Raw genomic sequence first — 15238 nt, 5'->3', positions numbered from 1 at the left:
ACCTGATTTCTATCAGCATAATATACCCTCATTAACCCACGCTCTCTACTTGATAAATCTTGCTAGAATTTCTTCAATAAAATACCTCTAAGGATATAAATGTTTAAAACAGAGGACTACACATATATTTAATTAGTCACCTGAAGTCCAACACTATCAGATTTAATATGCTGTAATACCACTTTATTTTTTTGAAATCATGTAATCTTTCAAATTGCCAATCTGATGACTAAGAAGCTTTTGATTTTATAATATGAACAGTTTTGATTAAGACTACATAGTAATTACAACACACCATCTTCCTCAGCTGTCTCTTGAGGCTTGGATTTTAAAGTGAAGATCTTTCTCAATTTACAGTTAGCTGAAATAATAATTCCATCCAAAGACTGGAAGACAGCTCCTCCAAATATTTCACTGGTGAATGCTATCAAGTCAATACACATATTGCACCACTAGAAAAGAGAAACAATACTTGTTAATAAAACCCAAACACTAATCATTGCAGAAAAGTATTTGTGTATAGTTGCCTAGAAATGAAGACTCTGTAATATTAGATTCTCACAGGCTGTGATCCTCAACACATAACTTTCTGATAATAAAATGATATTGCTGTATTCACACTTACAACTATTATTTATACAAACAAATCAGTACGTATGACTTGGTGACTGCGAGCCCAAATGAGCTCTAGCATATCCACAGTATGTTTTGCAGCTATTTCGAGGTAACTTGTGAGAAAATATTTATTGAAGGTTTTCTGGGGGGTGGGGTGGGGGGAAAAGTTATTCAATATATGTTGTGGCTGGGGGTGAGAGAGGGGAACAGGGAGAAGCTGAGGCTATTGTTTTATTTTAATCAGTTTGACATATACATTGTTTTATATATATCGGCATCTGGAAGAACCTGAAACCTGTGCAAATAGCCATCAGCTACAGTCTACCTGCAGCTCCTGTGAATGTGACTGAAGGTCACTACAGGAGAAGATACACATGAACAGGAGCATTATAAAGTATCAGGGACACAGAGAACTTTACAAAGGCCGAACAGATGGCAGAAATGACAGAAACACATCACAAACAGCCTTAATCTTGGAAAATAGGAATGAACACCTAATGTTAGAAGATGGGCAGAAGAGTCATAGGATTAAGCAGTTCTGATACCATCCAGTCAAGGGACATTCACATGGACCTTGCAGTGGCATGAGCTGAATTCTAAAGCAAGCAGTAATTTCAACAGGTCTATAAACTTACATAAAACACTTCTGATAAAAATATCATGCTCAACCACAGTTCAAGGAATATTCCCAAAGTACCTACTATATTGCGCTTGATCGTAAACAGAGGAATTTTTGCATGCAGAGGGGTTACAGACAACTCCTTGTAGACTGTTGATAAATACAACCTTCTTTTAATATTTCCTAAGTCAGTTATCCTATAAAAGAAAAAGCAAGAGAGAATGAAACAGATCTTTGTCAATTCAATAACCCAGTATCTTTGGGCAAACACAAAAAGAGTATTCATATGCAGAACCCTTATGTCAGTGACAGCAAATAAAGAATTTAAGAATTCTTTCTTTTACAAGATGAGTAATAAGATTTCTTTCTCAAATTCAAACTTGGTGGCTATATTCCTGCATATATAAAATCACTTTACATGCTAATTTTATTTCAAGAGTCTACACTCTTTACTAGATTTCCATAGCCCTTCAGATTAGGAAAGAATTCGATTTGTACAAACTGAGAACCCAGTAGGCCAATAGTCACACTTGTTTCTGCCTCTTAAGGTTGTGTTATCTTGGGACACGCTGTCACCTGCTAACTAGAAAAACATTATTTGATTTCTTTTCCTAAAAAGGTCTCTGTCATTTTATATAGACTCTTTCTGGGCTTAAAAATAGCCACAAGACATTGTCTGTCCATTTAACTTCCAGAGCACATATCTTCAAACGTGAATTATAATACAGAAGTTTTATCCTTCTCCTTCCTGAAAATTATTAAGTACCTCAGCAATAGAAAGGCCATTAGTAGACATACAGCTCAGTTACATTCTGAAATGCAATACAAGCCACATTCATTTAGATAAAAATACACATATTTATATCAGAATCTGTCGTAAGTCTAAAATAAGATGTTTCTTGTGATGCTATGTGTGCTGTAAAAAGCAGCAAACCATAGATATATAGTTATGATCACACCTAAAGAAGTTTAAAATTTATTTCAGTAAATAAATTTAAAACAAAAATATTTATATTCTACAGGTGAAAGTAGGTGAAACATTTGAAGAACAGGCAAAATTAGACAAAAGATGGTCTTAAAATTCTGTAAAATAATTTATTTCCTTGGAGAAGATAATTACTTGAGAGCTGCTGTAACTTTCAGACTTTCCAGCTACTTTGCTTCTTGGAAAATAAAAATAAAACAGGAGTCCTATGAAACTTTTTCTGAAATAATTCTGACAAAGGGAGTTAGAATATTACAACTCAGTTATAAGATGACTCAAGAGTACTTGTGGTGAAACTCAACTATTGTTTTTCTTATCAGAAACAGAATCTATGTTAAACCTACAAAGGCAAGAAACACCTGCAGCACACATCTGATTTTCAGAGATGCATTAAAAAAAAAAATCTATGTAGGAGTTAATGTATTTTTATTATGTGTGTGCTTGAGTATTTATATCTAAGGGTCAGACATGTGATAGAAAAGTAATGAGACTATGTTGAGAAAAATGAGGTAGTCAACAGGAAAAATCAACCTCATTTATAATAATATTCCTGTGATCAGCAGGTGCACAACTCTCCCAGCTATGGTCATTAACAGCATTCATTTCACACTTAACATCTACATTTACAAAGCATTTGAAAGTAAAATTACCTTCCAATTCAATTTTCAATTTTATTTTATATCTTCAACTTTGATTGACTATTCTCCTCACAATGGCAACTATAGTGAGATTGCAAGTAAATGGCAGCAGCTACCCAGGAGTACAGATAAACTCATCTTCTCAGATTACCTATTCACTTTGCTTCTCTATGTGTAAGAATTTATAACCATTTGTTAATGTTCAATTCAAGGCTTAAAATGAACTTAGAAAAAATGATGCTGGACTATTGAAGGGATGCTTCATTTATCAGGCTCATTTGTTCTTAAAATGAAAGTGTTTTTCTCCTCATAAATGACCTAAACCGGCAGTTTACCAAATACGAAAGCAGGTATTTCACTGATGTTGCTAAGCAAAGAGAAAGTCCCATACAATTTATTATTAATGGAAATTTCTCTGTATCCTGGTCAAAATCCAGATAGAATCATCTGCTAAAGCTTAACTACTAGTATGTTGGTATATTATAGTACTTAGCAATTGCAGTGACATCAAAACTTCTCTTGTTCTGCTCCAAGCAGCTCACAACCTCTGTAGGCTACTTAGAACCTAAGACTTTATGTACTGGGCAGATTTAGATATCATGCCAGTTTTCTCCGTTTTAACTCCAGCAGGATATGATGGGGTTTATTTTTAACTTTCTCACAAGATACTGCAAAAGAGATTATCATCAAAATAACTGAAGATAAGAACATTCATATTCTTTAGCCACCTGGACCTCCAGGTGTAAGCAATTTCTCAGTGTTTCTGGATGATTTTTCAGCCCCAACATTGTCCTTTCTTCCTTCCTCTCTTTCTCACCTTGGGAAATGTGTCCACTGACAAATTTTGAACCTATAGCTTTTAACAGAAGGTGGGGGGTTTTTTGTTACAAAAATGAGAAACTTATTCTGACTTCTCCCCTTCAACAACCGAAGAAATGAGAAATTACCCTCTTGAGAATACTCTTGTTTACCACTACAAAATACCTGAGGAAAAAAAAAAAATCCAACAAAAGAGCCTCTGCAAACGACACATTAAACACAGGCTATAACCATTGAAGGAAAATGAGTTCAATGTCTGAGAAAGTTCTGGGTGGAGCACATACTCAGTTCCTCAGATAAATTTTGGTTGAACAGATACAGATGGATACCGACACCAAGAATCACAAATTCCTTGATTGATATCTTTCAGAAGTGGAACAAAGGTTTTTACAAAGAGGAGTAGATGGGTGGCAAGTACCCAAAAGAACCCAACTCAATACAACACTATAGAAATCTGAATTCCTGTACCTGTCACTAAGTCTCTGCCATCTGTCTACAAAACGCCTACGAGAAGTAAATCTATGTACTTGATTTCTGTTCACTGCATGACATATCCTGTTTGTTTATCCTTTGAAGATTTTCTCAATGTTCAGATTCTAAAACCATGGTAGAAATTCAGCATGCCACAGAGGAATATATAATGTTACCAACATGCTGCAGGTCACAAAAGCCCCCTAACACAAACCACTGAGACTAAAATACCTGCATGGATTGTTATAAATCCACGGAGGAATTTTAATACATATGACTCAATTCACACTAGCATGTTCCGTGTTAAAACAACAAAATATTCCAAGATGACTCTACTTATATGAAGGTACAGAAGATAACAAAATTACCCAGCAACATTAAATAACACACCGTCCTAAATTCATGAAATAGATTATTCACATCATAATGAATGCTATTTCTCTACTACAGTATAGCTGGAATGATATTTTCTCAGCATCTCATTTTGTCGTCTTTGACTTAAACCTACAAGAGTTGTTTCCCCTTCCTCCCAGCACAAGAACCTTCAGACAATCAAGAAAAGCTGACACCTGTGGGTACAGATGAATGCAAAGTCACAGAAAGACAAACAAAAATATAAATCTGAATTAACTTTACTTAATTGCATATCATTCAACCTATCATTTTCTTGCAGGGTTTTTGACAGAGTATTTCTCTTGTTAATCCCAATCTTCAGTGTTCCACTGGCTACAAAGCTGAGCGGGTTGTGCTGGTTATAAACAGCTGGTGCTAGCAGGAGGGAATGGTGTCCAAAGACTGACAATTACCCAAGTTTAAAACTGTATTAAATCATTTCACATCAAACTAATGAAAAAAAGTCTGTTTCAACTGGATGTCTTTCATTACACCATGGACATAATAATACCAATTGAGCATTCCAAATTGTTCAAGCTTTTTACCATTTGTTGGGTTGTTTTCTCTCCCCTGATTATTAGAATATATATTTATTTTTGCCCTGAACCAAAGGGCCCTGGAATAGTTATTTATAAATCGTTTATGAATTTTCAGGAAACCCTTACGAGCCGATATTTTAATGTTTCATAAATTCATGTCCCATTTTTTCAAATTTTTCATCAACTTCATTCATGATTTTTAGAGCTTGTTCTGTCTTCAAAGGAATGTCACTATTTAAAACATCCAAAAAACAATGATCTCATTACTTAATTACTTCTTATTGACTTGATAAGTCACCATGCTTTAATGCAAAATCTGCCACTACAATTAATGGCTGCAATGAGGCATTCACTTTACATTAAGTGTTCAAGGAAATTTAATGCATCTTACAGTAACTCAGCAGAGAAGTCTTGTCCCAGTGGCACAAAAATCTGAAGTGTCAGAAATTGCTGGATCAGTCCCACTAGAAACAAGGAAAAAAATTAAATACATGTGGTGTGTGCGTGCAGATACACAATTCACCATCAAGCATTTCAATTTTGTACCATCCAGATAAGCTCCTGCAACACTATTTCCCATGTTCACACAACATATGAACAATTCAAACTGCAATAAAAGTGTTGTTTTAAAAGTCCCTTATGTGGCTTTGGTGGAACTCTCATGAAAATAAAAGGATTTTTTTTTTTTTTAAATTACAATTCTACATTCTGTTCGAAGAGTATGTAGACACCAAATGTCCTACAGGAACTATAAAATAAAGTAATACTTTCCTATCAAGATTATCTTACAGTTGTATAAAACTTGCTCTCACGTTTGTGACAATGTACAGCTTATTAAACAACTTCAAAAAAAACCCTTGGGTAAAAATGCAATCCAGATCTTTATAACAATATTCAGTGGATGCTCCTGATATTAGAACAATAACAAAGGAGCTTAAGTGAGGGACAAACTCAAGAAATCTTTCAGAATTTAGGGAAAATAGGTAGTACAAAGCTGTCTGAATTGAATCTTATTTTGTTTTTCTCAGTTATTCCATCAAGGAGAATACAGGTTGTTCTGCATCGACTTAAGACGACTCAACAGCAACATCAGCTCCTCTTCTACAGGATGCCAACTCAAAACTTCCTTCTTTTGTGGGTCACAAAACAATTTAAAATTTGAAATTAATTTTGTATATCTAACATCTTTTCTTTTGGAAGGGTTTCCAAAGATTACAATACAATTTGGAGATCATATACTTGACACAAATTAAATATTTGAGGTACTTGCACCTCAAGAGAGGAAGAGAGAGACTGAATGGTAACAGATGAAAATTTGTCTGTGTTATTGCAGCACTAGCTAAAACAAATTTAAAACCAAGCTATTCTTAGTAGTGATAATCCACAACACTAATTCTCAATCCTCATGTTAGGCTGTAATAGTTTATTAATTTGTTTATTGCCAATGTTATAAAGTTGCATTTCTGAGAAATACAGATTAGACTAATATTTATTATACTGAATAGTAAATTTCCTTATAAAAATCAGATTAATCTTCAAGGCCTTAGTGCATGACCAGACTATATAATTTCTTATTTATTTTTGTGTACATTTGGAAAATCTGATTTGTAGTTATACATTCTGCATGAGAAGTATACTAGAAGATTCTCATTTCATTTGACTAAAATCACCATCTCAACTTCTCTTCAAAAGCAAGCAGTTAATTCTAAACCAGCTGGATTCATTACTACAAGCCTTATAAGGTATGATACCCTGCAGTGGAGTTTAAGGCATAAATTATGATGATTGCTGTACGCCCCAAGAAACAGACTGCTCTGATTCTGGCTTATTGTGATGCAAGTAATGGACAACCTGCAGAAACACTCCGTACCAAAGACTGATTAGATAAACACAGCCGAAATTTGGGTGCAACTGCCTTTTATTTTTGCTACGTAATACTTTACTTTTGATACCATTACTTCATTTTTATTTTTGATATATAAAAGTAAAAATACTATAAAAAGCAAAATGAGAACGGGGACAGCAACTATTCCACATTCTGTAATGCCAATAGAATTATTGACTTCAAGTGCTGGATGGAGTCAGAAGTGATTTGCCAGCCATCAGTCTGTCGCTAAAAAGCAGTTTTACTGCTTTTGGTAACTGCTTTTTCGTAACTGGCCTGCTAAAAAGTGAGTGAAAAACCACTTTGCTAGTGCTGAGTTACACGCAAAGTAAGGGAGAATAATATAAGCTTTACATTCCAATAGAAAACTGATTTAATAATCTGAAGAGCATCACGGACATTTAATTCTTTGATACTTACGAGTTTGTCTAGTTTCCTTTGGCAGCTGCATTTTGTTGATTTGACTGCTTCCTTCAAGGACGAAAACAAAGCCTTTTACTTCTTTATCGTATTCCTACAAAAAGGAACAGCAAACAAACATGAGCATCCTGATGAAACTCTTCTCCTCACAGCCAACTGTGCTACTAACATGCAAAGCTACTTGTTTTTTTTAAAAATCACAGATGGCAGGTGGCACTGCACATATGACAGTAGTTGAAATATTATGGTAATAACATAATCCATAGAAATATGTCCTTTACTTGTATATTTAAGGAACAAATATTGCTTACAAACAGGACTCATGATCCAATGGGCTCAGCCCAATCCATTAGTTATCAGAATAGCAACATTACTTTCTAAATATTTGAACTATAAAATTATGCTGTGACCAAGCCAGTCTGCAAGCAGGCATAAGAACTAATTTAGTCTGTCATAATGGCAGAACTGCAAGCAACAACTCCACTGCCGGGTCAAAGCCCTCATTACCATCTCATTTAAAGCTTCATTCACATTTTTCTGTTTTATATTCTAAGTTTCTTTAAAAACTTACTTTCCATATAGCTGATGGGCTGCCAAAAATCTTCCATTTTGCTCCTGGGTTCTTGCCTTGAGCACTGAATATTTCAACAAATGGGCCACCCTATGATAAAATGGTTTAAAGATACATGATCCGACCACATGTTCAACCCAGAATCACCAACAGTCGAGATAAGTCCGTAAGAACAATCCCTCCTCACATCAGGCTGTTACCACAGTCAGTATTATCGATCAGTCAGACAGCAGAATACTAATAACAGCTTCTAGACTAAAATAATATAGCAATCCATATAGTCAATATTTGGCTTTACTACAAGATCAGAACATAAGGCTGAAGGAATACCACAGAATATTTTAAATATTTTATTTATAATGTCATTCGTTAAAAAGCAAAATTACTGTAAAAATTCTAAAAACATGCCGGAGATTAGTAATTTATATTTGGGTATGGGTTATTTCTACAGCTTACCAAATGAAGTGAGTTTTAAAGCATATTGAAAAAAAAAAAATTGTTGCATATTGGATGTTTTGGCTGATTTCCTATGGAAATGAAGTTTACACAGCCTGCCTGCATATGTGCATATGTTTGGCTCTGTCTACGCATGTGAGCATGTCAAAGACATTTCCCAGTAACTTTTCTACTAGTTACCAAATTGCAACCTGATTTGACCAGTTTGCGAAACTCACAAGCATTTTCTGTATTTCTGAGCCAACTGAAGTGGCTCCATAGATCGGATCGTGCCCATATCACCATAAAGAGCTAAGGACTGTAGTCATGCTGCAGCCTTCATAAGCATCATCAAATTAATACTGAAAAAAGATTACGAATGCCCCTGCCAGGTGAAAACTCCTTAAACAGAGCATCACAGAGTCTAACCACAGGCTCTCAGGGAGGCAGGTTTATCACCTCTGCTTAGGGAATTATTTGCTTCAATATTTTTCACATTTGATGTCACAAAAAAATGTGACAGCTGATGTATTCAGCCTGTAGTTTGATAAGAATCTTTTTCAGCAGCATGGTTGACCTAATCCATCCTTACAACTCCACCACTCCCTTCTCATTCCTCCTCCCCTGCACTCCCTGGTTCTCTTTATGCTCAGCTGCCCAAACTATTGTAAACAAGTCAGAATGAGGAAGAGGGGCGAGCAGCCTTGCCAGCAAAAGAAATGCTCTTCAAAGTACGCTTTCAGAGAACATCAACACTGCACTGTATATGAATTAGGTGTTTGCCTCTGCCCAGCCACACTTGGCAGCCGCCAGTCACGTTGCTAACCCCAGCAACTAGACTTACTGAGTTCTAAGGAGATTCAAAATGGCATTCCATGAACCACACTCGTTAAATAGTTTTTAAATTTATAATGGATTAAAAAAAAAAATACGGCATACTATCAGTTTGAAAGTTACTTGACATCTTTAACGACTAAAGGATCAAGCTCTCAGAAAGTTAAAAAGGATTCTTAACTGCAGAGTTATATGTGCTTGTAGCAAATCCTGACAAACAATTGGCTTTTTATTGCATATTTACCAGTATATTTTCTCAATAATTCAGCACTCCAATAGGACCTGATTTGAGGTTAAACTAACTGAACACGACACAGAAAACTACCAGACATGACGCAAGAAAATGCTGAACACACACTGATAGGAGCAGCTGAGCAAAGTCGCTCAGCGCCGCAGCGGATGGCTGGATCTCCCAGGCGCTCCAGGGCCAGGGCAGCAAGAAGCTGTGAAACGTCATACTCAGTCGGAGGGGAGTATGGGGCATCTTTTGGGGAGCACAATCCTGCGAAGCCAAGAGCACCCAGGCAGCGGTATCAGAAATAGCATATAAAGCTGAGATAGCCCAGGTAACAGCATCAGAAATACCAGTTTTGGGTTCTGATGTAGCACATCTGGCAGCTGGGGTGGGCTGCTTGCTCGGGAGGGGATCAGTGCAGAGAAAGGGAGGTGAATGATGTGACCAGCGTTGTCACAACCCTGTGCTGGACCAAGAGAATAAACCAACCCCCTGTCTGATTATACTTTCCGTGTCAGGGTGGGAGCAGCCAGTTTGTGTTCCCTGCCCCACAACGATGAAGACAAAAAGCCACTGGTAACACCATGCCGGTGTCCATTCTAGACCTTACAGCATCAGCATCTACCTGCTGTTCTGTAACATTTACATAAAAATACTGAATAATGAAACAGTCCAAAATGTTTCTGTATCTGGACTTTCTGCCCCCCGGAATAAGGCATTTTAACTGAGTTCTCTCAGGGGTGAAATGAAAGAGGGTAAAAAATAAAACTATTTCTGTTTTACCTGATACTGATTTTTGAACATTTTCCAGCTTTCACAGGCAAAAAATAATTTCAGCTTCTCAATCAGTAAGGACACTTACAGACTGCACTGGAAAAAAAAAAACAAAACAACACAGATAAAAAACTTTATATAGGATTTGACATTAAAAAAAAGCTTATAATGAAACTCCAACCATATTTCAAAAGATAAGAATACTATTATGAAATACTTTTTATGAGTATAGAATGTATATCAGCTGCATCAGAGGGCTACCACAAAGGAATTAAGATCAAAAAAATATAAACATTGACACTGTCTGGGAAAATGTTCTCTTTATGCATCAAGTTCTTAGCACTGCCTTTTCTTATATTCCAAGTAAAACTACAAATGTTATGTCAGTCCTTATTTTTAGCAATGAAGGCTTTCTCATTCCTTAAAAAGGCTTGAAAATAATCTTTAATACACATTTTTTATTATCCTTTGTTATTGAGTGCCCACTGGAAAACATTAGACTCCATTAAAGAGCAGCTTAACATTTTATATAGAAAAAGAGAAACATATGGAACAGCTGCAATAGAAACCACTCCATCTAGAGATACTCGGCAGAGACTTCTGAGACAAATTATCTTCTTTCACATGCAGCATTCTTCTTTACGATGATTAGTATAAGACACAAACCAAGCACTTCAGTTATTTGAGGGCTGCTAAAGTCAATGTGAATTAAGAGATGTCTGAAGCTGGAGAATCAGAACAGGAGAAAGTGAAGTGACTGATACTGGAAGACTCTCACGTCCCTTCAATCCTGCTGAGTGTCTGCCGTTTCACCCAAATTTAACAGAAAGTGAAGCGGCCCTGAACATAAAAGGCAGTTGTCGATCTCCAAAGACAGGCAGAACCAGAACAGGGGACAACGTGCACCTGCCCCGTGAAAACAAAGTGCTCGTCAACTCAGCGAAAATCCTTTCACAAGACTGTGTCTCACATTTATTTAATATACTTTATGTTCGTCGCTTCAGTTCAGGCACAGACTCCTTTTAACTACTGGATTTTTTTGAACCTGAAACCGTTTTCTTAAAAGATAAACCAATATGCTTACCAGGAGAACATAAGTGTAGCTGCTGATAGAGAACAGTTTAACTCCCACGATCAGAAAGGGACAAAAAGTTTAACAAAATTTACAAAAAGATATATGGCTGCGAATGAACTAGAAATTCACCTTATGCATGAGTTCATAAAGGATTAGAGCAGCATTCTATTTTAAAAAGCGTATAATCATTCATTCGGGAAAACATGATGAAATCTGTTGATGTTTAACCATAAATTAATCGTTGCGGATTAAAATAATTAAGTCTTAAAGTTGTCTGTAAATAAAATTAAAATGTAAAAAATTCAGATATTATAAATTTATCCCATGCTGCTCCCAGAAACACTAGTTCATTTTATACCTTTTGGTTATAAGGAAAATGAAACTTAGGAGCCATAGCATTTGTAACAGTCTTGTGCTGACTATAATTATACTACATGTTTTGGAAGAAACGTTTAGTGTGTCCTAAGAAGCCAAGTTTCACCTTCGTTACCATACCATCTTTCAGGATGGAAAGGCTAAAGCCACTTAGCAAGGTCAACAGCTAGGGATTTGCAGACAGGGCCGTAGTCAGAATTGCACACAAGACACAGAAAGTAATTGTTTTCTTCACTGTTTTCTCATGAAGTCCACCTGACTTTCCTAAGAGTCAGTTCGCTAACAGCAAATCACACCAGGCTTTTGAAGGAAGATACAAACAGCTCTGGATACGGTGCGAGTGGGAACCACCTTGATATATTAACTTGGGTTCAATACTGTCCTAACAGACTCAGCTGCCCAGCGGTGCTTATTACATCGGCTTGACATCACTAATTTATCTCCACCTTGTATTGTATGGAAACAGCTTTCAGTTGGCTCTGAGCACAGAAAGAACATACGTGCATTGGTAAAACACCAAGATGATGCACATCTATATCACACGAAAGAAAACTTTTGCTTTTAATGAGTTCTTAAATTTAAGTGGAGGAAGCATGTATCTGAACTGAAAAGTTCCCAGCCAAATGATATGTTTAAGATTGAAGATATGATCAAATAATTAAAGACTTTCATTAAGGAAAGGGTAGAGATATGTAAGAAGAGATTATATCTAGGAAGTACGTCACAGTAAAAAGAAATACAAAAACTGTGGGGTGATCAACACTTACTGAAGGACTAGAAATCTCCTACCATCACTAGAAGCCTTCAAATTGTCAAATAAAGTTCATTCTTACAATATGGCTTAAAATTTGTAACCAATGCAGCTGTTTTTTAAACTGACACACACACAGGGCAAGCTAGGTTACTCACTTATTTGCAGAACATATTTTATACAGCCTCAGAAAACTGCTGAGCCTTGTACAAAACCAATGTCAAATTCATGACAAGAGGGCTCTTCCTAACTTTAGTGAAAGGTAAACTACACCCCAAGTTTGTAAGCATTTGTGTTGGGTAACTCACTCATCCCACAAAGCTAATCACCGTAAACCCATCAGCAAAACGTCAGTTTCTCTTTTCAAAAAGGCAAAAAATACTGCAAGTGACACTGCGATAGGTTTTTGCTCTTATATTGCTTACTTGTAACATCCCAATTTCCATTACATTAAGATTAGAAAATACCTTTGCTATTAAGACCGGTAGCTCCTAAAAACATTAAGTGAATGACATTTGTCATGTAACTAGTAAGGCAATATTAAGAGATGCTTTCATTATGCATCAGGTATCGTCTTTAGTTACAGTAACCTATGCTTAAAAACAAGAGAGAATGGGTTGGAAAACTGATAGTTGCAGTATTTTTCCCCTTTTCGTCTTTCCTCCTCCTAGTCTCTCCAGAAATTCTAGAAGTCTAGAGGGCTTAAAATCCAGAGGAACTATTTTAGAAAAATCAACAGCATCTTGAATTATAAGTCCTCAATTTTTTGCATATTTGTCAAATAAATAGATATTTTTATGACATCTTTATGGAATGCCATAAAATAGCAGTTCTCTCATTTTTCAGTCACGGACCAAACCTATTTTTTTATTGCCCTGAACCATGTACTTTGGTACATCTGTCCAACTGAAAACACAGGCTTGAAGTGTCAGTCAATGACAAACCATCAAGAACGTAGGTCATAAAGCTAAGCAACAATGGAAGATATTTATCTTTGGAAGAACAGATTCCTACCAGGATTTACCTTGTGAAGTCTTGATTTGTGCACTGATTTGATCATTACTTACACAATGTTTCCTACATCGAAAATAAAGCAGCGGCAGTGGAAAGGGCCCTCTAATCCTTCCAGTCACACAAACCGCTTCAGACGCCCAAAACACCTCCATCCTATGACATCTCATGTATATTTTTTTCTTCAAACCGGAATGTTTCACATTGAAACATTTCAATAATATTTTGGGTTTATGTAGCCCCACGATTCAAACAGTTGGCCTCCAGTAAGGCACAAGCAAAAGAGTATTTCACAAACAGTAAATGCAAACAGACCTTTGTGCTTGTTTAAATTACTTACACTACGCACTGTTCTGGCCCCAAGGGAGACAGAGATGGACAGACCCACGGAGTCCTAAAAACCTTCATATTCCTGGTTAACCCCTTGACTTAAAAGGGACTATTTACATCAGCATATAAATACATTTTTATGTTTAACATCCCAGTGCTGAAAAAGCTGTTTACTTCACATTTTCTATTCCAAAGTCAAGCGTGAAGCAAAGTCAACAGGCACCTACTAGTCATCTGCATTGAAAAAAACCAAATGAAACAGATACACTATTTTTAGCAGGGAACGTAGGCTTAGACCCAGAACCATTAGTACATATAACTCCCCATCACGGGCCCGAAGCCAGAGCGGATTTATGGCCGGACACACCAGCGAGAGCCGTTCATCACCCACAAAGGGTTTTACCATCTTCCAGACAAATGAATTCCACCCATTGAATATTTAAAGCTGGCTTTCTAACACTGCTATATATATTTTCTCAAAACACAAGGTAACTTAATAAACGGGCAGAAAGCCCGTTAATAAACTACACCAAGACTACTGGGGCTCCTATGTGAAAAGCGGCACAGCTCTGCACACAACTCCCAGAATTAAGAAGGAAAATAAATAAAGCTTTTAACTTAAAAAAACCTGATCGTAAAGCTTTAAAACAAAAAAAAGAAAAAAAGAAAAAAAAGCTTTTAACTTAAAGAACTGATCAGAAAACGTTCAGACACGAGCAGCAGCACCCCCGCACACCTGTTTCCCGGCGCCACGGCCGCGTCCCCCAGCGCCGGGCGGCTCCCCCGCCCCTCCGGGGCAGCCCTGGCCGGGTGCCGGCTCCGCTCCGGCCCCACAGACACACGGGGCCGCTCAGCCCGGGGAGCTCCGGCCCCCGCCAGGCCCCACCTGGGCGACGGTGGCCGGGGACGAGGCGGCACCTGCGGAGCGGGCGAGCCCCCCCAGCACGGCGCGATGCGGTTAAAATGGCGGCGCACGGGGCGGGTCTCGATCTGGCCGTCATGGCGGGCGGCTGTTACCTGCGGCGTCGGGCGGCCGTTACCTGCGGCTTCGGCCGTCCTTTCAGGTTTCGTTGCCTGTGGATCTGAAGAGCGTGAGGCGTGTATTTCTCTCCTTGGACTGCCAGAGGCCACCAAGCGAATAAACCCCGGCCAAAGGTAGCAGAGAAGGTGGTGCTGGCCCCCTCAGGGGCACTCGTGTGAAATGGCACCGTGTCACCTGTGAGGGGCTTTTGAGTGCACATGTTCCTGAGAACACAGCTCCTAAAACACTTTAAGGCTTCATGTGTAAAGTGTGTTTTTTTGAGAAGGATGTAGGAAGCTATGAGCCAGAGCAGCCACATCAAAGCCCTCAGTTGTAAAGGAATTAGAATGGACTTGCAGGTCTGGCGTTTTTCTCTAAGCGAAGGAAATGAGAAGGATGGCCCCGTTGGTTTAACATCACAGCCAAGAACAAGCAAACACTT

At 37.6% G+C, this 15238-nt stretch overlaps 1 protein-coding gene across 2 annotated transcripts in view; it reads right to left on the bottom strand.

Moving 5' to 3' along the window:
* Positions 1-14574, bottom strand: part of CFAP20DC (CFAP20 domain containing) — a 48503-nt gene extending 33929 nt beyond the window's left edge. The window contains exons 1-7 of one of the 2 annotated variants that reach the window (XM_065642694.1): positions 14512-14574; positions 10243-10329; positions 7956-8045; positions 7385-7478; positions 5471-5543; positions 1317-1431; positions 296-452 (exon numbers count right to left, since the gene is read on the bottom strand). In XM_065642694.1, the coding sequence (XP_065498766.1) occupies positions 296-452; positions 1317-1431; positions 5471-5543; positions 7385-7478; positions 7956-8045; positions 10243-10263 (550 nt within the window). In that variant the 5' untranslated portion in view covers positions 10264-10329; positions 14512-14574. Of the gene's footprint in view, positions 1-295; positions 453-1316; positions 1432-5470; positions 5544-7384; positions 7479-7955; positions 8046-10242; positions 10330-13785; positions 13849-14511 lie in introns of those variants that run through there. The other variant, XM_065642693.1, reaches the window with a different exon arrangement.
* Positions 14575-15238: the final 664 nt, after the last annotated feature.

Source organism: Caloenas nicobarica, chromosome 11 (genome assembly GCF_036013445.1).
Source record: "Caloenas nicobarica isolate bCalNic1 chromosome 11, bCalNic1.hap1, whole genome shotgun sequence".
Classification (NCBI taxonomy): domain Eukaryota; kingdom Metazoa; phylum Chordata; class Aves; order Columbiformes; family Columbidae; genus Caloenas; species Caloenas nicobarica.
This window is presented reverse-complemented; position numbering and strand designations above follow the sequence as displayed.